General features: G+C 43.6%; 1 protein-coding gene and 1 non-coding gene across 7 annotated transcripts in view; both read left to right on the forward strand.

The window, feature by feature from the left end:
• The first annotated feature begins 12038 nt into the window (after positions 1-12038).
• On the forward strand, positions 12039-12142 carry LOC126077618 (U6 spliceosomal RNA). The gene has a single exon (XR_007517793.1). It is a non-coding gene; the product is annotated as a U6 spliceosomal RNA (small nuclear RNA).
• Positions 12143-20974: 8832 nt separating this feature from the next.
• Positions 20975-23988, forward strand: part of IDUA (alpha-L-iduronidase) — a 28626-nt gene continuing 25612 nt past the window's right edge. For 5 of the 6 annotated variants that reach the window (XM_049886531.1, XM_049886532.1, XM_049886534.1 and 2 more), the window contains exons 1-2: positions 20975-21265; positions 22127-22267. In XM_049886531.1, the coding sequence (XP_049742488.1) occupies positions 21072-21265; positions 22127-22267 (335 nt within the window). In that variant the 5' untranslated portion in view covers positions 20975-21071. Of the gene's footprint in view, positions 21266-22126; positions 22268-23988 lie in introns of those variants that run through there. The other variant, XM_049886537.1, reaches the window with a different exon arrangement.

Consider the following 23988-nt stretch of genomic DNA (forward strand, 5'->3'; position numbering starts at 1 on the left):
CACTTTACCTATTGAAAAGGGTAGTCACCTACCCAGATTAGGGTCCTAAGGACTGGTAGCTCCACCCACATCACCTAGCCACCCATGACAGGGGTCCAAGGATATGTGATACCTCCCAGTCTTTACAGCCAAAAGCAGTGGGTGCCCATGGTCCAGCTGCAGAACCCACCCACCTGTACGCTGTAGGGAACAGGGATGTGCTTTCCTCACAGGCACTTGGGGGACAGTAGTCAGCCCCCTGACTTGTTCAGAGCATGACCCCCTGCTGCAACCAGATACCTGTGCCTACAACAATCACCTCCTCCCCTCTAAGACTGTAGGAGAGAGCCTGTATCACACACTTGATGACAAACTACCTGGACACCTGAGCTGAATCTATACAAGAAAAGTGAATGAACTCCTACGCTCATATACCTGATAACAGCTCTAGCCATCTGGTGACAGGATGTTAGAGCTTCAAAGATGAAAATACTCTAGCTAGCTCACTCCAGCAGCCTATCTGGCCATATCAAAACAAAACAAAGCAAGAAGCTAGGATACAGTAAGCAAACATAAAATAAATTAACATAATAACTTACAGATGGCTTGGAGACAACAGTCAATATCAAATCACATAAAGAAGCAGACATGATCACTTCAATAAGGTCTCAAAACAAAGAATCAAGTAATCATCCAGATGAAGGTGTATTCCTGGAATTACCAGATGTAGAATACAAAAGATTAATATACACAGCTCCTCAAGACATCAGGAACGAGATCAGGCAAAATGGAGAGCAAGCCAAGGACCACACAGATAAAGCAGCTGAAGAAATTGAAAAGGTTATTCAAGAACATAATGAAAAATTTAATAGACTGCAAGAATCCATAGATAGACAGCAATCAGAAATTCGGAAGATTAACAATAAAATTACAGAAGTAGACAACTCGACAGAAAGCCAGACGAGAATAACTGAGGAAATGGAAGGCAGAATTAGTGAGATTGAAGATAAAACAGTTGGCACCAATATATTTGAAGAAAAATCAGATAAAAGAATCTTAAAAAATGAAGAAACCCTAAGAATCATGTTGGACTCTAGCAAAAGAAATAACCTATGAGTGATTGGAGTACTAGAACAGGGAGGGATAACAGAAAATACAGAGAGAATTGCTGGAGATTTGTTGGCAGAAAACTTCCCAGATATCATGAAAGATGAGGAGATATCTATCCAAGATGTTCATCGAACTCCACATAAGGTAGATATCAAAAGAAAGTCACCAAGACATATTATAATCAAACTTGCCAAAAGCAAAGATAAAGAGAGAATTTTAAGAGCAGCTAGGGATAAACAAAAAGTCAGCTACAAAGGAGAGCCGATAAGAACAATCTCAGACTACTCGGCAGAAACCATGCTGGCGAGAAGGCAATGTGATGACTTACATAAAGCACTGAAGGAAAAAAATTGTAAGCCAAGAATCATATCCAGCAAAACTGTCTCTCAAATATGAAGGCAAAATTAGGACATTTCCAGATAAATGGAAGTTTAGTGAATTTCTGAAAATCAAACCAAAACTACAAGAAGCACTAAAGGGAGTTCACTGGTTAAAAAATAAATAATATCAGATATCAACCCAACTAGAACACAGGACAGATCAACCCGATGTCAACACAGATAAGGAAATCACAAAAACAAATCAAGATAAAAAATGCTGAAAACAGGGAAACAACCATGTCATTATGTAAATGATGACAACATTAAAACAATAAAGAGAGACTAAAAAATGTAGTCATAGATCTTTCACATGGAGAGGACGTCGAGGTGATATAAAGAAATAAAAGTTAGGTTTAAATTAGAAAAATAGGGGTAAATATTAAGGTAACCACAAAGGAGACAAACAATCCTACTCATCAAAATAAAATACATGGAAAAAAAAAAAAGACTCAGCAAAAACAAAATCAACAACAACGAATAAGAGGAAAAGACAATATATAAGCTACTCAGCACAAAAAATTAAGTGGGAAAAAGACACTGTCAACAATACACAAAAAAAGACATAAGAATGACAGCACTAAACTCTTCATACCTATCCATAATTACATTGAATGCAAATGGAGTAAATGCACCAATAAAGAGACAGAGAGTGGCGGAATGGATAAAAGAACACGATCCATTTGTATGCTGCCTACAAGAGACACACCGTAGACTTAAAGACACAAACAAACAAAAACTCGAAGGATGGAAGAAAATACATCAAGCAAAAAACAATCAAAAAAGAGCAGGAGTGGCAATATTAATTTCTGACAAAATATACTTAAAGTTAAATCCACCACAAAGGATAAGGGAGGACACTATATAATGATTAAAGGGGCAATATATCAGGAGAATATAACCATATGAAATATTTATGCACCCAGTGACAGAGCTTCAAGACACATGAAACAAACTCTAACAGCACTGAAAAGTGAGAGAGACGGCTCCACAATAATAGTAGGAGACTTTCAGTGAAGGACAGCACATCTGGAAAAAAGCTCAATAGAGACACGGAAGATCTAAAGGCCACAATCAACCAACCTGACTTTATAGACATATACAGAACACTCCACACAACAGTAGCCAAGTACACGTTCTTTTCTAGTGGACATGAAACATTCTCAAGAATAGACCACATATTAGGCCATAAAGCAAGCCTTAGCAAAATCCAAAACATCAAAATATTACAAAGCATCTTCTCTGACCATAAGGCCATAAAAGTAGAAATCAATAACAGAAAAAGCAGGGAAAAGAAATCAAACATCTGGAAACGGAACAATGCCCTGCTCAAAAAAAGACTGGATTATAGGAGACATTAAGGATGGAGTAAAGAAATTCATGGAATCCAATGAGAATAAAAACACTTCCTATCCGGATCTTTGGGACACAGCTAAAGCAGTGCTCAGAGGTCAATTTATATCAATAAACGCACACATACAAAAAGAAGAAAGGTCCCACATCAAAGAATTATCCCTACAACTTGAACAAATAGAAAAAGAGCAACAAAATAAGCCTCAGGCACCGGAAGAAAGCAAATAATAAAAATTAGAGCACAATTAAATGAAATAGAGAACAGAAAAACAATGGAAGAGTTAACAAGACCAAAAGCTGATTTTTTGAAAAAATAACAAAATTGATAAACCATTGGCCAAGCTGACAAAAGAAAAACAGGAGAGGAAGCAAATAGCCCAAATAACAAATGAGATGGGCCATATCTCAACAGTCTCAACTGAAATGAAAAGAATCATATCAGATTACTATGAAAAATTGTACTCTAATAAATTTGAAAACCTAGAAGAAATGGATGAATTCCTAGAAACACACTACCTACCTAAACTAACACAAACAGAGGTAGAACAACTAAATAAACCCATAACAAAAGAAGAGATTGAAAAGGTAAGTAAAAAACTCCCAACAAAAAAGAGCCCTGGCCTGGACAGCTTTCCTGGAGAGTTCTACCAAACTTTCAGAGAGGACTTAACACCACTACTACTAAAGGTATTTCAGAGCATAGAAAAGGACGGAATACTCCCAAACTCATTCTATGAAGTCAGCATATCCCTGATACCAAAACAGGTAAAGACACCACAAAAAAAAGAAAATTACAGACCTATATCCCTCATGAACTTACATGCAAAAATCCTCAACAAAATTCTAGCCAATAGAATTCAACATATGCAAAAAATAATCCACCATGACCAAGTGGGATTCATACCAGGTATGCAGGGATGGTTCGCCATTAGAAAAACAATCAATGTAATCCATCACATAAATAAAACAAAAGACAGGAACCACATGATCATATCAATTTATGCAGAAAAGGCATTTAACAAAGTCCAACACCCATTCATGATAAAAATGCTCAGCACCATAGGAATAGAAGGGAAATTCCTAAATATTATAAAGGGCATTTATACAAAGCCAACAGCCAACATCACCCTAAACGGAGAGAGTCTGAAAGCATTCCCCTTGAGAACAGGAACCAGACAAGGATGCCCTTTATCACCGCTCTTATTTGACATTGTTCTGGAGGTCCTAGCCAGAGCAGTTAGGCTAGATAAAGAAATAAAGCGCATCCGGATTGGCAAGGAAGAAGTAAAAGTATCTCTATTTGAAGATGACCTGATCTTATACACAGAAAACCCTAAATAATCCTCAAGAAAGCTACTGAAACTAATAGAAGAGTTCAGCACAGTATCAGGACACAAGATAAACATACAAAAATCAATTGGATTCCTCTACACCAACAAAGAGAACATCGAAGAGGAAATCACCAAATCAATACCATTCACAGTAGCCCCAAGAAGGTAAAATACTTAGGAATAAATCTAACCAGAGATGTAAAAGACCTGTACAAAGAAAACTACAAGACACTACTGCAAGAAAACAAAAGAGACCTACATAAGCAGAAAAACATACTTTGCTCATGGACAGGAAGACTTAACATAGTAAAAATGTCTATTCTACCAAAAGCCGTCTGTACATATACAATACACTTCCGATCCAAATTCCAATGACATTTTTTAAAGTGATGGAGAAACAAATCACCGACTTCATATGGAAGGGAAAGAAGCCCCAGATAAGTAAAGCATTACTGAAAAAGAAGAAGAAAGTGGGAGGCCTCACTCTACCTGATTTTAGAACCTATTATACAGCCACAGTAGTCAAAACAGCCTGGTATTGGTACAACAGGCACATAGACCAATGGAACAGAATTGAGAACCCAGACATAAATCCATCCACATATGAGCAGCTGATATTTGACAAAGGCCCCAAGTCTGTTAAACGGGGAAAAGACAGTCTCTTTAACAAATGGTGCTGGCATAACTAGATAACTGGATATCCATCTGCAAAAAAATGAAACAAGACCTGTACCTCACACCATGCACAAAAACTAACTCAAAATGGATCAAAGACCTAAATATATAATCTAAAATGATAAAGATCATGGAAGAAAAAATAGGGACAATGCTACGAGCCCTATCACATGGCATAAACAGTATACAAAACATTACTAACAATGTAAAAACATCAGAAGAGAAACTAGATAACTGAGAGCTCCTAAAAATCAAAACACTTATGCTCATCCGAAGACTTCACCAAAAGATTAAAAGGATTACCTACAGACTGGGAAAAAGTTTTTAGCTATGACATTTCCGATCAGCGCCTGATCTCTAAAATCTACAGGATACTGCAAAAGCTCAACAACAAAAAGACAACCCAATTAAAAAATGGCAAAGGATATGAATAGGGACTTCACTAAAGAAGACATTCAGGTAGCTAACAAATACACGATGAAATGCTCACTATCATTAGCCATTAGGGAAATGCAAATCAAATCTACAGTTAGATTTCATCTCACTCCAACTAGGATGGCATTAATCCAAAAAACAGAAAATAATAAATGTTGGAGAGGTTGCAGAGAGACTGAAACACTTAACACTGCTGGTGGGAATGTAAAATGGTACGACCACTTTGGAACTTGATTTGGTGCTTCCTTAGAAAGCTAGAAATAGAAGTACCATATAATCCAGCAATCCCACTCCTTGGAATATATCCTAAAGAAATAAGAGCCTTTACACGAACAGATATATGCACACCCATGTTTTTTGCAGCACTGTTTACGACAGCAAAAAGATGGAAGGAACCAAGGTGTCCATCAATGGATGAATGGATAAATAAATTATGGTATATTCACACAGTGGAATACTACGCATTGATAAAGAACAATGATGAATCCATGAAACTTTTCATAACATGGAGAAATCAGGAAAGCATTATGCTGAGTGAAATTAGTCGGTTGTGAAAGGACAACTATTGTATGAGACCACTATTACAAGAACTCAAGAAATAGTTTAAACAGAGAAGAAAATATTCTTTGATGGTTATGAGAGTGGGGAGGGAGGGAGGGAGAGGGGTAGTCATTTTTTAGATAGTAGACAAGAACTATTTTAGGTGAAGGGAAAGACAACACACAGTACCGGAGAGGTCGGCACAACTGGACTAAACCAAAAGCAAAGAAGTTTCCTGAATAAACTGAACACTTCAAAAGCCAGAGTAGCAGAGGCAGGGGTTTGGGGACCATGGTTTCAGGGGACGTCTAGGTCAATTGGCGTAATAAAATGTATTAAGAAAACATTTTGCATCCCACTTTGGTGAGTGGCTTCTGGCTTCTGGGGTCTTAAACACTAGCAAGCAGCCACCTAAGATGCATCAATTGGTCTCAACCCACCTAGAGCAAAGGAGAATGAAGAACACCAAGGACACAAGGTATTTATGAGCCCAAGACACAGAAGAGGCCACATAAATCAGAGACTACATCAGCCTGAGAACAGAATCAGATGGTGCCCGGCTACAACTGATGACTGCCCTGACACGAACACAACAGAGAATCCCTGATGGAGCAGGGGAGCAGTGAGATGCAGACCTCAAATTCTCATAAAAAGACCAGACTTAATGGTCTGACTGAGACTAGAAGAGCTCCGGAGGTCATGGCCCCCAGACCTTCTGTTAGCCCAAGACTGGAACCATTCCCAAAGCCAACTCTTCAGACAGGGATTGAACTGGACTATAAGACGGAAAATGATACTCGTTAGGAATGAGCTTCTTGGCTCAAGTAGACGCATAAGACTTTGTGGGCAGCTCCTGTCTGGAGAGGAGATGAGAAGGCAGAGAGGGACAGAAGCTGGGTGAATGGACACGGGAATACAGGGTGGAGAGGAGTGTGCTGTCTCATTAGGGGCAGAGCTATTAGGAGTACATAGCAAGGTGTGTATAAGATTTTGTATGAGAGACTGACTTGATTTGTCAACTTTCACTTGAAGCACAATAAAAATTAAAAAAAAAAATCAAATGACGCGTTGCATTGGGCAAATCTACTGCAGGAGACCTCTTTAAAGTGGTAAAAAGTGAAGATGTCACCTTGAAGGCTAAGGTGCTCTTGACCCTAAAAAAAAAAAAAAAATTGCCATCGAGCTGATTTCAACTCATAACAACCCTGTAAGACAGAGTAGAACCGCCTCATAGAGTTTCCAAGGAGCACTTGGTGGATTCAAACTGCTGACCTTTTGGTTAGCAGCCGTATCACTTAACCACTATGTCACCAGGGTTTCCATCTGACCCTAGCCATGGTGTTTTCAGTTGTCTCACATGCGTGTGAAAGCTGGACCATGAATAAGAAAGACTGAAGAAGAATTGACACCTTTAAATTGTGGTGTTGGCAAAGAGTGTTCTTTCTGTATTGGAAGAAGTACAACCAGAACGCTTCTTAGAAGCAAGGATGGTGAGACTACATCTCACATATTTTGGATATACTATCAGGAGGAATCAGTCCCTGGAGAAGGACATCATGCTTGGCAAAGTAGAGTGTCAGCTAAAAATAGGAAGACCCTCAAGGAGGTGGATTGACACAGTGGCTACAGCAATGGGCTCAAGTGTAACAAGGATTGTCAGGTTGGCATAGGACCAGGCAGTGGTTCGTTCTGTTGTACATAGGGTTGCTATGAGTTAGAACCAACTGGATAGCACCTAACAACAACATCTATTCTGCAGCCTATGGATCAAGGTGTATTACTGGCTTCCAAGTCTTATTATTTAAGAAACACATTTCATAAGGTTATAGCTGCCATAGACAGTGATTCCGCTCAGGGATCTGGGCAAAGGAAATAGAAAACCTTCCGGAAAGGATTCGCCATTCTAATTGCCACTAAAAACATTCATGATTCATGGGAGGAGGTCAAAATATCAACATTAACAGGAGTTTGGATGAAGTTGATTCTAACCCTCATGGATGACTTTGGGGGTTCAAGGCTTCAGTGGAAGAAGTAACTGCAAATGTGGTGAAAATAGCAAGAGAATTAGACTTAGAGGCGGAGCCTGAAGATGTGACTGAATTCCTGCAATCTTACCATAACCATAAAACTTTACCGGGCGAGGAGCTGCTTCTTAGGGGCAAACAAAGAAAGTGGTTTCTTGAGAAGGAACCTACTCCTGGTGAAAATGCTGTGACCATTGTTGAAATGTTGACAAAGGATTTTGAATATTACATAAAAGTAGTGGAAAAAGCATCGGGAGGGTTTAAGAGGATTGACTCCAATCCTGAAAGACGTTCTGCTGTGGGTAAACTGATATCAAATAACATCACATGCTACAGAGAAATTTTTCATGAAAGGAAGAGTCAACTGACGCAGAAACTTCATTATGGTCTTATTTTAGGAAATTGCCACAACCCCCCCAACCCTCAGTAGTAACCACAGTCCTGATTAGTCAGCAGCCATCACATCGAGGCATACCCTCCAATAGCAAAAAAGATTATGACTTGCTGAATGCTCAGATGATGGTTAGTATTTTTTAGCAACAAAATATTTTTTAGTTAAGGTATGTACATTTTTTTTTAGACGTAATGCTATTATACACTTAATAGGCTACCATATAGTATAAACATAACTTTTGTATGCTCTGGGAAAAGTAAAAATTTGTGTGACTCGCTTTATTGTGGTGGTCTGGAACTGAATCCACAATATCTCTGAGGTATGTCTGTATTACTATTTTATACAATGTCTGTTTGGATTCATATATGTGTATTAGGCTATTCTTCCGAGATAATTCTAGGATAAGTTTCTTTCTTCTTGAAGAACATCATTTAGAAACCCCCTTGGCATGGGTCTCTTGGGGAAACTTTTGCTTTTTGTTAATTTCCAAATGTCTTTGTTGTTGTTAGGTGCTGTCCAGTCCATTCCAACGCATAGCCACCCTATGCGCAACAGAACGAAACACCGCCCTGTCCTGTACCATCCTCACAATTATTGCTACGCTTGAACCCATTGTTGTAGCCACTGTGTAAATCCATTTCCCTGAGGGTCGTCGATTTTTTTGCTGACCCTGTACTTTACCAAGCATGATGTCCTTCTCCAGGGACTGAATCCTCCCGATAACATGTCCAAAATACGTGAGATATGGTCTCACCATCCTTGCTTCTAAGGAGCATTCTGGTTGTACTTCTTCCAAGACAGATTTGCTTGTTCTTTTGGGACTCCATGGTATATTCAATATTCTTTGCCAACACCACAATTCAAAGGCTTCAATTCTTCTTTGGTCTTCCTTATTCACTGTCCAGCTTTCACATGCATATGAGGCAACTGCAAACACCATGGCTTGGGTCGGGCGCACCTTAGTCCTCAAGGTGACATCTCTGCTTTTCAACACTTTAAAGAGGTCTTTTGCAGCAGATTTGCCCAACCCAATGTATCTTTTGATTTTGTGACTGCTGCTTCCATGGGTGTTGACTGTGGATCCAAGTAAAATGAAACCCTTGACAACTTCAATCTTTTCTCCGTTTATCATGATGTTCTTTATAGGCCCAGCTGTGAGGGTTTTTGTTTTCTTTATGTGGAGGTATAATCCATACTGAAGGCTGTGGTCTTTGACCTTCATTAGTAAGTGCTTCATGTCCTCTTCACTTTCAGCAAGGAAGGTTGTGTCATCTGCATAACACAGGTTGTTAATGAGTCTTCCTCCCATCCTGATGCCCTATTCTTCTTCATATAGTCCAGCGTCTCAGATTATTTGCCTAGCACACAGATTGAATAGGTACGGTGAAAGAATACAACCGTGAAACACACTTTTCCTGACTTTAAACCATGCAACATCTCCTTGTTCTGTTTGAATGACTGGCCTCTTGGTCCATGTACAGATTCCTCATGAGCACAATTAAGCGTTTCGGAATTCCCGTTCTCCACAATGTTACACACGATTTGTTATGATCCACGCAATCAAATGCCTTTGCATAGCCAATAAAATACAGGTAGATATCTTTCCAGTATTCTCTGCTTTCAGCCAAGATCCATCTGACATCAGCAACGATATTACTGGTATCCTCTTGTAATCCAGCTTGAATTTCTGGCAGTCCCCTGTTGATATACTGCTGTAGGTGCTTTTGAATGATCTTCAGCAAAATTTTGCTTGCATGTGATATTAATGATATTGTTCGATAATTTCCGCACTCGGTTGGATCACCTTTCTTGGGACTAGGCATAAATATGGATCTCTTCCTGTTGGTTGGCCAGGTAGCTGTCTTCCAAATTTCTTGGAATAGATGAGTGAGCACTTCCAACACTGCATCTGTTTGCTGAAATATCTCCATTGGTATTCCATCAATGCCCGGAGCTTTGTTTTTCACCAATGCCTTCAGCGCAGCTTGGACCTCTTCCTTCAGCACCATTGGTTCCTGATCATATGTTACCTCCTGAAATGGCTGAATGTCGACCAGTTCTTTTTGGTGTGGTGACTCTGTGTATTCCTTCCATTTTCTTTTGATGCTTCCTGGATCGTTTAATAATTTCCCTGTAGAGTCCTTCAGTGTTGCAACTCAAGACTTGAATTTTTTCTTCAATTCTTTCAGCTTGAGAAATGCTGAGTATGTTCTTCTCTTTTGGTTTGCTATCTCTGGGTTTTTGTACATGTGATCATAACACTTCAGTTTGTCTTCTCGAGCCACTCTTTGAAATCTTCTGTTCAGCTCTTTTACTTCATCATTTTTTTCCTTTTGCTTTAGCTACTTGACATTCGAGACCAAGTTTCAGAGTCTTTCTGACATCCATTTAGGTCTTTTCTTTATCTCCTCTCGAGACTTGAATTTTTTCTTCAGTTCTTTCCGCTAGAGAAATGCCAAGCATGTTCTCCCCTTTTGGTTTTCCAACTCCAGGTCTTTGCACATGTCATTATAATACCTTACTTTGTCTTCTCGAGCCGCCCTTTGAAATCTTCTGTTCAATTCTTTTACTTCATCATTTCTTCCTTCTGCTTTAGCTGCTTGACGTTCGTGAGCAAGTTTCAGAGTCTCCTCTGACATCTATCTTGATCTTTTTCTTTCTTGTCTTTTAAATGACCTCTTGCTTTCTTCATGTATGATGTCCTTGATGTTATTCCACAACTAGTCTGGTCTTCAGTCCTTAGTGTTTGACGCGTCAAATCTATTCTTGAGATGGCCTCTAAATTCAGGTAGAATATACGCAAGGTGGCACTTTGGCTCTCCTGGACATATTCTAATTTTCTTCAGTTTCAACTTGAATTTGCATATGAGTAATTGATGATCTGATCCTCAGTTGATCCCAGGCCTTGTTCTGACTGATGATATTGAGATTTTCTATCGTCTGTTTCCACAGATGTAGTTGATTTGATTCCTGAGTATTCCATCTGGCTAGGTCCATGTGCATAGTCACTATATATGTTGGTGAAAAAAGGTATTTGCAATGAAGAAGTCGCTGGTCTTGCAAAATTCAATCATGTGATCTCCGGCATTGTTCCTATCACCAAGGCCATATTTTCCAACTACCTATCCTTCTTCTTTGTTTCCAACTTTTGCATTCTAACCACCAGTAATTATCAGTGCATCCTAATTGCGTGTTTAATCAATTTCAGACTGCAGATGTTGGTAAAAATCTTTAATTTCTTCCTCTTTGGCCTTAGTGGTTGGTGCATAAATTCGAATAACGGTCATATTAACTGGTTTTCCTGGTAGGTGTATGGATATTATCTTCTCACTGACAGCGTTGTACTTTAGGATAGATCTTGAAATGTTCTTTTTGATGATGAATGCAACACCATTCCTTTTCAAGGTGTCATTCCTGGCATAGCAAACCATATGATTGTCCCATTCAAAATGACCAATACCAGTCCATTTCAGCTCACTAATGCCTAGGATATCAATCTTTATGTGTTCCATTTCATTTTTGACGATTTCTAATTTTCCTAGATTCATGCTTCATATGTTCCACATTCAGATTATCGTGGATGCTTGCAGCTGTTTCTTCTCATTTTGAGTCCTGCCACATCAGCAAATGAAGGTCTTGAAAGTTTGACTCCATTCACATCATTAAGGTTGACTCTACTTTGAGGAGGCAGCTTCTCCCCAGTCATATTTTGAGTGTCTTCCAACCAGAGGGGCTCATCTTCTGACACTATATGAGACAATGTTCCACTGCTATTCATAAGGTTTTCACTGGCTAATTCTTTTCAAAAGTAGACTGCTGGGTGCCCGCTTCGGCAGCACATATACTAAAATTGGAATACAGAGAATATTAGCATGGCTCTTGTGCAAGGATGACACACAAATTCGTGAAGCCTTCCATATTTTTTAGAAGAATAAAGTAGAAGGACTCGAACTACCTTATCTCAGAACCTACTATACAACTGCAGCAGTCAAAACAGCCTGGTACTGGTACAACAACAGATACATTGATCAATGGAAAGAACTGAAAACCCAGATGTAAATCCATCCACCTATGGTCACCTCATCTTTGACAAGGGCCCAAAGTCCATCGATGGGGAAAAGACAGTCTTTTTAACAAATGGTGCTGGCAAAACTGGATGTCCATCTGCAAAAAAATGAAACAGGACCCATACCTCACACCATATACAAAAACTAACTCAAAATGGATCAAAGACCTAAATATAAAGCCAAAAACCATGAAGTTCATAGAAGAAAAAACAGAATCAATGCTGAGGCCTTAACACATGGCAGTCACAGGATACAAACCACAACCAACAACACACAATCTCCAGAGAATAAGCTAGATAATTGGGATCTTCTAAAAATTAAACACTTACGCTCATCAAAAGACTTTACCAAAAGAGTAAAAAGAGAACCTACAGACTGGGAAAAAAATTTTGGCTATTACAAATCAGACAAAGGTCTAATCTCTAAAATCTACAAGAAAATCCAATACTTCTACAACAAAAAGACAAATAATCCAAATAAAAAGTAGGCAAGGGAAATGAACAGACACTTCACCGAAGAAGACATTCAAGCAACCAATAGACACATGAGGAAATGCTCACGATCTCTAGCCATTAGAGAAATGCAAATCAAAACCACAATGAGATACCATTTCACCCCAGCATTACTGGCAGGAATCAATAAAGCAGGAAATAACAAATGTTGGAGAGTCTGCGGGGAGATTGGAAATGTTATGCACTGTTGGTAGGAATGCAAAATGATGCAACCATTCTGGAGAATGATACGGCACTTCCTTAGAAAGCTAGAAATAGAAATACCATATGACTCAGCAATCCCACTCCTAGGAATATATCCTAGAGAAATAAGAGTCATCACATGGACAGACATATGCACACCCATGTTCATTGCAGCATTGTTCACAATAGCAAAAAGATGGAAACAACCTAGATGCCCATCAACAGATGAATGGATATACAAACTACGGTACATACACACAATGGAATATTATGCAATGATAAAGAACAGTGATGAATCTGTGAAGCATCTCATAACATGGAGGAATCTGGAAGGCATTATGTTGAGGGAAATAAGTCAATCACAAAAGGACAAATATTGTATGAGACCACTACTGTAAAAACTCATGAAAGGGTTTACATACAAAAGAAACAATCTGATGGTTACAAGGGAGGGGAGGGGTCGGGATGGAAAAATACTTAATAGACAATAGATAAGTGGAAACTTTGGTGAAGGGTAAGACAGTACACAATACTGAGGAAGCCAGCACAACCTGTACAAAGCAAGGTCATGGTAGCTCCATAGACACATCTAAATTTCCTGAGGGACCGAATTGCTGGGCTAAAGGCTGTGGGACCATGATCTCAGGGAATATCTAGCTCAATTGGCATAACATAGTTTATAAAGAAAATGTTCTACATTCCACTTTGGTGAGTAGCATCTGGGGTCTCAAAAGCCTGTAAGCAGCGATCTAGGATACTCCGCTGGTCTTACCCCTTCAGGAGCAAGGAAGAATGAAGAAAACTAAAGATACAAGGGAAAGATTAGTCCAAAGGACTAATGGACCACACCTACCACGGCCTCCACCAGACCGAGTCCAGGACAACAAGGTGATGCCCGGCTACCGGCACTGACTGCTCTGACGGGGATCACAATAGAGGGTCCCAGACAGAGCTGAAGAAAAATATAGACAGAATTCTAACTCGAAAAGAAAGACCAGACTTGCTGGCCTGACAGAGACTAGAGAAACTCTGAGAGTGTGGCCCGGGAACCCCTTTCAGCTCAGTAATGAGGTTACTTCTGGGGTTTATCCTTCAGCCAAAGATTGAACAGGCCCATGGAACAATACAAGACTAAAAGGGCAGGGACGGGAAGGCAGGAAGGAACAGGAAAGGTGGTAATAGGGAGCCCAAGGTTGAGAAGGGAGAGTGTTGACATGTCGGGGGGTTGTTAACCAATGTCATAGAACAATGTGTGTACTAACACACATCTAATCTTTGGCTGAACAGTGAACCTCAGGAGTGATATCATTACTGAGCTGAAAGGGTTTCCAGGGGCCATACTCTCAGGGTTTCTCTAGTCTCTGTCAGGCCAGCAAGTCTGGTCTTTCTTTCTGAGTTAGAATTTTGTTCTACATTTTTCTCCAGCTCTGTCTGGGACCCTCTTTTGTGATCCCTGTCAGAGCAGTCAGTGGTGGTAGCCGGGCACCATGTAGTTGTACGACAGTTATTTTCTTTCATCACCTTATAGATGTTCCACTATCTTTGGTTCCCATTGTAGTTGTTGAGAAGAATGGTGTCAATTTAATTGTCATTTCTTTGCAGATATCTGACCTTTTTCTCTGGTTGCTTTTAAGATCTTATTGTGGTCTTTACCGTCTGGCTGTTTTGCTCCATTATATCTAGGTGAGAATTTTCTTTTTATTTCTTCTGCTAATTATATGTTGTACTCCCTGGGCCTACAGAATTTGATTTCCCATGAGTTATCTCTTCATATGCCAAGAAATATGGAAGACAGCTTCCTGCCCAACTGACTGGAAGAGATCCATATTTATGCCTATTCCCAAGAAAGGTGATCCAACCGAATGTGGAAATTATAGAACAATATCCTTAATATCACACGAAAGCAAAATTTTGCTGAAGATCATTTAAAAATGGCTGCAGCAGTATATCGTCAGGGAACTGCCAGAAATTCAGGCCGCTTTCAGAAGAGGACGTGGAACCAGGGATATCGTTGCTGATGTCATATGGATCCTGGCTGAAAGCAGAGAATACCAGAAGGATGTTTACCTGTGTTTTATTGGCTGTGCAAAGGCATTCGGCTGTGTGGATCATAACAAATTATGGATAACACTAGGAAGAATGGGAATTCCAGAACACTTAATTGTGCTCACGAGGAACTTTTACATAGATCAAGAAGCAGTTGTTCAGACAGAACAAGGGGATACTGATTGGTTTAAAGTCAGGAAAGGTGTGTGTCAGGGTTGTGTTCTTTCACTGTACCTATTCAATCTGTATGCTGAGCAAATAATTCGAGAAGCTGAACTATATGAAGAAGAATGAGACATCAGGATTGGAGGAAGACTCATTAACGACATGCGTTATGCAGATGACACAGCCTTGCTTGCTGAAAGGGAAGAGGACTTGAAGCACTTACTGATGAAGATCAAAGACCACAGCCTTCAGTATGGATTGCACCTTAACATAAAGAAAACAAAAATCCTCACAACTGGACCAAGGAGCAACATCATGATAAACGGAGAAAACATTGAAGTTGTCAAGGATTTCATCTTACTTGGATCCACAATCAACAGCCATGGAAGCAGCAGTCAGGAAATCAAAAGATGCATTGGATTGGGTAAATCTGCTGCAAAGGACCTCTTTATAGTGTTGAAGAGCAAAGATGTCACCTTGAAGACTAAGGTGCACCTGACCCAAGCCATGGTATTTTCAATCGCATCATGTGCATGTGAAAGCTGGACAACGAATAAGGAAGACCGAAGAATTGGTGCCTTTGAATTGTAATGTTGGCAAAGAATATTGAATATTCCATGGACTGCCAAAAGAAAGAACGAATCGGTCTTAGAAGTACAGCCAGAATGCTCCTTGGAGGCAGGGATGGTGAGACTGCGTCTTACATACTTTGGACATGTTGTCAGGAAGGATCAGTCCCTTAAGAAGGACATCATGCTTGGCAGATTGCAGGGTCAGCGGAAAAGAGGAAGACCCTCAAAGAGGTGGATTGACACAGTGGCTGCAACAATGGGCTCAAGTATAACAACGATTGTAAGGATGGCTCAGGACCAGCAGTGTTTCGTTCTGTTGTGCGTAGGGTTGCTATGAGTCGGAACCTACTCGACAGCACCTAACAACAAGAATATCTCTTCATATCTTACTTCTCCTGCATTCTCTGTATTTTTGCTTTCTGGGACTCTAACCAGAACTGCCCCATGCAGTTTCCAAGAAGCGCCTGGTGGATTTGAACTGCCGACCCTTTGGTTAGCAGCCATAGCATTTAACCACTACGCCACCAGGGCTTCCCTAGTTATATTAAACTAAACCCATTGCCAATGAGTTGATTCCAACTCACAGAAACCCTGTAGGATGGAGAACAGCCCCATAGGGTTTCCAAGGCACCGCTAGTGGATTCGAACTGCAGACCTTCTGGTTAGCTGCCATAGCTCTTAACCACTGTGTCACTAGGGCTCCTGACTATATTAGACCCTTTTATTTTATTTTCCATGTCTCTTCACACCTCATTTGTCATTTCTTTGGCTTTTTGCTGCATTCTGGGCAATTTCTGCAGATAAGCCTTCTAGTTCCCTAATTCTGCTTCCAGTGGTGCCTAGTTTGCTGTTTAACCATTCATTGAGCTTTTTCTTTCATCCGTTCTGCCACTCTCTGTCTCTTTATTGGTGCATTTAGTCCATTTACATTCAGTGTAATTATTGATAGGTATGAGGTTACTGCTGTCATTTCAGTTTTTTTTTTTTGTGTGTGTGTGGTGTTGACCATTTCTTTGTTCCACCTAATTTTCTGTGCTGAGTCATTTTTCTTCATGTATTCTTTTCATCTTTTTCATTATTGTTGATTTTGTATTTGCTGAGTATGTTTTCCTTTTTTTTTATTATTTTGATGGGTAGATTTTTTAGCTTCCTTTGCGGTTACCTTAAAATTTATCTTTATTTTTCTAAGTTTAAATTGATCTTTTATTTCTTGATACTGCCTTAACTTCCTCTCCATGTGGAAGTTCTACGACTACTCTATTTCCTCTTTTTGTTTTGACGTTATCATCATTTACATATTGTCATCTGTTTCCCTGTTTTCAGTATTTTAGCTTTAACTTGTTTTTGCAACTTCCTTCTCTGGGTTGATTTCTGGTTGTTCTGTCCTGTGTTCCAGTCTGGGGTTGTCTGATATTGTTGGTTTTCTAACTGGAAGACCCCCTTTAATGTTTTGTGTAATTTTGGTTTGGTTTTTACAAATTCCCTTAATTTCTGTTTATCTGGAAATGCCCTAATTTCACCATTGTATTCGAGAGACAGTTTTGCTGCGTATATAATTCTTGGCTGGCGATTTTTTTCCTTCAAGGCTTTATATATGTCGTTCCATTGCCTTCTCGCCTGCATGATTTTTTCTGAGTAGTCAGAGCTTAGTCTTATTGGTTCTTTCGTTTGTAGGTGACTTTTCGTTTGTCCCTAGCTGCTCTCAAGATTCTATCTTTGTTTTTGGTTTTGGCAAGTTTGATTATTGTATGCCTTGGTGACTTTCTTTTGGGATCTACCCTGTGTGGGGTTTGTTGAGCTTCTTGGGTAGATATCGTCTTGTCTTTCGTGATATCAGGGAAGTTTCTGCCAACAAATCTTCAACAATTCCCTCTGTGTCTTCTGTTATCCCTCGCCATCCCCCATTCTCGTACTACAATCACTGGTAGGTTTTTTCTCTTCATAGCGTCTGTCTTAGTTATCTAGTGCTGCTACAACAGAAATACCACAAGTGGATGGCTTTAAGAAAGAGAAATTTATTCGCTCACAGTCTAGTAGGCTACAAGTCCAAATTCAGGCATCAGCTCCGGGGTAAGGCTTTCTCTCTGGAGGAAGGTCCTCGTTATCAATCCTCCCCTGGTAGAGATGCTTCTCAGGTGCAGGAATCCTGGGTCCAAAGGATGTGCTGTGCTCCTGGTGCTGCTTTCTTGGTGATATGATGTCCCCACTCTCTGCTCACTTCCCTTTTCATCTCTTGTAAGATTAAAGGTGGTGCAGGCCACAACCCAGGGGAATTCCCTTTACATTGGCCCAGGGATGTGACCTGAGCAAGGGTGTCACATTCCACCCTAAGCTCTCTAACGTAATCTAATCTTGCCGCATTAACCACACGCAGAGATCAGGATTTACCATACAAGTCCTAATCACAAAATGGAGGGCAACCACACAATGGAAATCATGGCCCAGCCAAATTGGTACACATATTTTGCGGGGACACAATTCAATCCATAACAGTGTCCCACATAATTCTTAGACTTTCTTCATTTTGAACTTCTTATTTCAATAAACATTTTTAATACAGAAGTACCATTGTGAGGAGCTTCTCCTCTTCCTGACACTTGCACCAGGCTTTGTCATAGGTCCCCTTCTTTTCTCCGTTTGTATAGCTCCCTTTATAATGGCTCTGTTTTGATGACCCACAATTTTAAATCACCGAAAAGGGGCTGGTAACATTGGTTGCCTGTAGGAAATGGATCCTACTGGCTGGCAGAGGATGACACAGGAATAGGGGATTTTCACTGTGTTTTGAAACTTTATTCTTGAACGATATGATGCTATAACCTATTTCATATATCTATATCTACACTGGAGCCCTGGTGGCACAGTGGTTACGAGCCACAGCTGTTAACCAAAAGGTCAGCAGTTCGAATTCACCTGTTGCTCCTTGAAAATCCTATGGGGCAGTTCTACTGTGTCTTATAGGGTTGCTATGAATCAGAATTGGTTCAACCACAACAGGCTAAATTTTGGGGCTTTTTATATCTGTACCAGTTACATGCCAGTTGTGACTGACTCGGTTCCGATTCATGGCAGCTCCGCGTGTGTCAAGTAGAACTACGTCCCACGGGGTTTATAACGGCTGATTTTTGGGGGAGCAGGTTACCAGTCCTTTCTTCCCAGGTGCCTCTCGAATTTCCAATCTTTTAGGAGCCGAGTGTGTTAATTTAGTCATAGTTATCTGGTGTTGCTGTAACAGAAATACCAAGAGTGGTGGTGGCTTTAGAGAAAAGAAATTAATTTTCTCACAGTTCAGTAGGTTAGAAGTCTAATTTCAGGGCATCAGTTCTAGGGTGGTTCTAAGGGAAGAGCCTTGTCTCTTTCAGTTTTGGCAGCCCCGTTGTTCCTCAGTTCCTTGGTGATCTCCCTGTGGCATCTAACGTCTCTCCAATATGCTTACTTCTGTGTCTAATCTGCTCAGAACTGATCACGCTTAGGACATGCCTTACACTGATACGGCCTCCTGAACACAACAAAGCAAACCCTATTTCCAAAGGGGATCACATCCACAGGAATGGGGTTAGGATTCCAACACATATTTTGGGGGACACAATTCAATCCATAACAACCCATTAACCATTTGCACCAAACCAAAGCCAAACCCACTGTCGTGGAGACCATTCTAAGGCCTGGTGGCATAGTGGTTAAGTGCTACGGCTGCAAATCAAAAGGTCAGCAGTTCAAATCCACCAGGCATTCCTTGGAAACTCGATGGAGCAGTTCTACTCTGTGCTATAGGGTCGCTATGAGTCGGAATCAACTTGGCAATGAGTTAAGTCTTTATAGCAGCAGACGGCCCCATCTTTTTTCCGCGGAGCTGCTAGCGGGTTCAATGCGCCGACCTTTCAGTCATCAGGTGAGTGCTTTAACCACTGTACCACCAGGGGACTTCCATTTGCACTATCCATATCTATATCAACATAAAATATTTACACATCTGACCCTACCTCCTCTTGACATCCAAGCCAGGGCACCCAGCTGCCTGTTAGAAATGGCCACTTAGCATCTCAAAGATGCCTGGTCCCCATTTCACATAATGGAATGTTCCCTCCGCTGCTATGGTTCAAACCCTGCAGGTCACCTTTGATGCCTCTCTTTCCTTCCCATCCCCACCATCCAATTCATCAGTAAGTCCTATAGCTGCATCTTCAAAATGTATCCCCAATGGGACATCTCTCCCCACCTTCCAACCACAACCGGGAGGCAGCCATCTCTTGGCTTCCAGACTAGGCCTCAGGAAGCTATTTCTGGGCAGCCAGGGTGATCTTTCTTAAGTATTAACAAGACAATAACGGCTTACACTCACATACCACTAAAGGGTCGAGCATTTTTCCAAGTGCTTTCCGTGTGTTTAGTCACTCAGTCCTCACAACAACCTAATGAGGTAGGGACTATTATTGTTCTCATTCGGCTGGGAAAGAAGCAGTAAGGGGAGGAACCTGTGGGAAGAGGTAGGATTCCAAGAGCGCTTTCCTTAGGTCGCAGGTTCCCGGATACCTGGGCTTCCTCTAGGCCAGAGGGCTCCTCACCAGGACTGCCCCTTTGCCAGAACCTCCCCCGTCTAAAGCTTCGCAGCAGTCCCAACCGACCCACGCCCCCCAGGCCTCACCCAAGCCCCGGCCCAGCCTGCCGATGACCCTCCTATGCCCCGCCCAGGCCCGCCATGTCGGGCCCCATTTCCCCCTAACCCCCAGGCGCGGGACCCCAGGTCCTACCAGACCTGCCCGGGCCTCGCCCAGCCCGCTGAGGCCCCGCCTAGGTCCCAACCTGCCAGACCCACCGAAATCCCATTTATTCCCCGCCCACGCCCCACCCAGGTATTCCGCCGTCCACTACCTTGGCCCGCCTGGACCCCGCCCCCGGCAGCCTAGATCCCACCCAGACCCCGCCTAACCCTGCCCCAGCCTGCTGAGGACCTGCCGCGGCCCCAACCTACCTAGGTCCCATCTAGTCCCCGCCCACGCCCGCAGCCCCTGCCACCTCGCCCCCGCCCGCCTAAAGCCAGCTCAGACCCCGCCTAGGTGCCACCCGTCCTGCCCCAGGTGCGGCCCTGTCCCCGCCTAGGTGCAGCTCAGGCCCGCCCACTTAACGGCGCTGGCCCTGCCCCCCAGACTCCCGGCCCGCCCCGGTCCACCCCGGTCCCGCCCAGGCATCCCCACACTACGGGATCACGTGGGCGCGCGACCCGGAGGCGGAACTGCGGGCGCGGTGTAGACCCTCAGCTCCGGGAGCGCGGAGGCGCGCGGAGTGCGCGGTGTTACCGCGTCCAGCCATGTGCCCGCCGCGTCCCCCCGCCCCACATTCGGCCCTGCGCCCCCCGCGCTCCCCCACCGCGCTGCTCGCGCTCGTGGCAGCGCTGCTGGCCCCGCACCCTGGGTCCCTCGCCGAGGCCCCGCTCCTGGTGCGCGTGGATGCAGCCCGGGCCCTGCGGCCCTTGCGGCACTTCTGGAGGAGCACGGGCTTCTGGTGAGCGCCCACTCTGTCCATTTCCCGACCTCGCGCTCTTCGGAAGCTGCGGCCGCTGTGTCTCCGGGACCCCTGTGCCCTTAGCGCATAGTCAGTGCTCCCAAACCCAGTGTCCAGGAATGAGCCGGTCACCTTGGAGCCCGGAAAGTCCACCGAACCACTTTCACTCTCATGCCTGCGTCTGGAGATGCACCCTCAGTTAGAGTAGGGCGTCTCCTCTCTGTCTTCTGGACTCCGTGGGGTACTTGGGGTGGGGGTTCTTCTACCTGATGGCTTCCCCCCATGTGGTGGAGGTCTGAGGCCAGGCCCTGAGCTTGTCCCAGCTGGGGGCCTTCAGGAGTCTGAAGAACCCTACAGTGGCTTTAGGGGCAGCCCAGGAAGAGGGTTCAAGGAAGGTGGGCCCAAGACACTGCCTTTTGCAGTGAACCGGGGCCCACACAAGGCCTCTAGGCAGCAGGTGGGAGGTGTGGGGGGGGCGGGGGGGGGTGTGGGTGTGTGTGTAGGACAGCCCAGCCCTGGAGTGGGACCTGTCCCCAGCCCCTGTGTCCCTAGCCACCTTCACAGTAGGTTTTGAGCTGGCGGACAAGGGGCAGGGTCGGGAGGTGGTCCTGTGGGCACCCCATCCGCGTAAGCATGAGCCTTGAGAACACTCGTGGGATGAAGGGTTATTTTACTACCTCCAGGGGCAGTAAAGCCTGCTTCGTGGGAAGCCGCTGGGCCTGTCTGCTGGAGCTAGTTCTCCAGGGAGGCTCGAACACTGGGTTTTTAGGCACCAGATGTGTGTAGTGGCTGCCCTGGTGGCCTGACCCTCGCCCCGAGAGCTCAGGACTCACACAGTCACTGTCCTTGTCCCGCCCCTAGCCCCCCTCTGCCACATGACCGGGCTGACCAGTATGACCTCAGCTGGGACCAGCAGCTCAACCTTGCCTACGTGGGTGCTGTCCCTCACGGGGGCATCAGGCAGGTTCGGACCCACTGGCTGCTGGACCTCATCACGGCCAGGTGGGTGCCGGTTGGGGGGGGTAATTGGGGGAAGCTGGCAAGAGCCCCACTTTACAGAGATGAAGACTGAGGCTGAGAGGGGAGGTGGGACTGGCCAGTGGGAGAGCCTGCTGGCCTCATGGTGGACTGGGGTATGGGGATCAGTGTGGAGCTGGGGGTGGGGTGCTAAAGTGGGGGCACAGGGTGGATGCCTCCCTCTGAGGAAGCACCGCTGCTCCTGATTCCTGCATTTGCCATCAAAGGGCCATTGGGGCTGCCTCTCGTGGGGCCTGGGTCCTGGGGGTCAGCACCTGGACCCTGCCCAGCTACCTTTGTAGCTAGTCCACCTGGCTTCCCTCTGGAGACTCAGGATCAGGGTGGCAGACGGTCGTACCTGGCTCTGCCCAGTTTTTGGTTTTTGCACCCCCACATAGCCTGTGTTGTGTGTATTCACAGGCTGGTCTGTGCCAGGATGCTGTGCCCAAGGGCTGGGCTAAGGTGTGTCCTGGTCCCACCTGCGTTTGGCTCTGACACTGGACTGCTTGCCCTGGTGCAGGTAGCGGCACCATGAGGCTCAGCCTGGGCTGAGGCGCCAGGTGTAAGGAGCACTTAGGTGTGTGGGGTGTGTGCGTAGGGGGTGGGGTTCCCAGAGACACAGAGACCCTGGTGCCCTGGACCAGAGTCCTTGGCTCTTACCCAAGGTGGGGCAGGGGCTGGCCAGGCTGAGTCAGTGGGGTTTCCATATAGCACCTTGGAGACTGCGTGATTTGCGGGGCTATATGCAAAATGAGCTGTCCCTGGTGTGCCAGCGCATTAACCAACACACTTGGGTGCAAACCGAAAGGTTGGAGGTTTGAGACCACCCAGAGGCACCTTGGAAGAAAGGTCCGATGATCCACTTCTAAAAACCCAGCCACTGAAAACCCTGTTCTGACACACATGGTGTTGCCATGAGTCAGAATTGACGCGATGGTACTTGGTTTGTTGTTGTTGCTATGTGCCGTCGAGTCAGTTCCGACTCGTAGCCACCCTGTGGTCGACAGAACGGGACACTGCCCAGTCCTGTGTCGTCCTCACAGTTGTTGCTATGCTTGAGCTCATTGTCGCAGCCACTGTGTCAGTCCATCTCGTTGAGGGTCTTCCTCTTTGTCACTGACCCTCTATTTTACCAAGCATGATGTCCTTCTCCAGGGACTGTTCCCTCCTGATAACATGTGCGAAATATGTAAGACGCAGTCTCGCCATCCTCGCTTCTAAGGAGCATTCTGGCTGTACTTCCTCCAAGACAGATTTGTTTGTTCTTCTGGCAGTCCGTGGTGTATTCAGTATTCTTTGCCAACACCGTAATTCAAAGATGTCAGTTCTCTGGTTTTCTTTATTCATTGTCTAGCTTTCCCATGCATACGAGGCGACTGAAAACACCATGGCTTGGGTCAGGTGCATGTTAGTCCTTAAAGTGACATCCTTGCTTTTTAACACTTTAAAGGTTTTTTGCAGTAGATTTGCCCAATGCAGTGTGTCATTTGATTTCTTGACTGCTGCTTCCGCAGGTGTTATTGTCGATCCCAGTAAAATGAAATCCTTGACCGCTTCAATCTTTTCTTCGTTTATCATGATGCTGCTTATTGGTTCAGTTGTGAGGGTTTTTGTTTTCTACAGTACTTTGGAGGCTGCGTGATTTGCGGGGCCACGTGCAAAAACCAGCAGTCCCTGGTGTGCAAGTCGTTAACCAACACTTGGCT

Source organism: Elephas maximus, chromosome 5 (genome assembly GCF_024166365.1).
Source record: "Elephas maximus indicus isolate mEleMax1 chromosome 5, mEleMax1 primary haplotype, whole genome shotgun sequence".
In the NCBI taxonomy this organism is placed as follows: Eukaryota; Metazoa; Chordata; class Mammalia; order Proboscidea; family Elephantidae; genus Elephas; species Elephas maximus.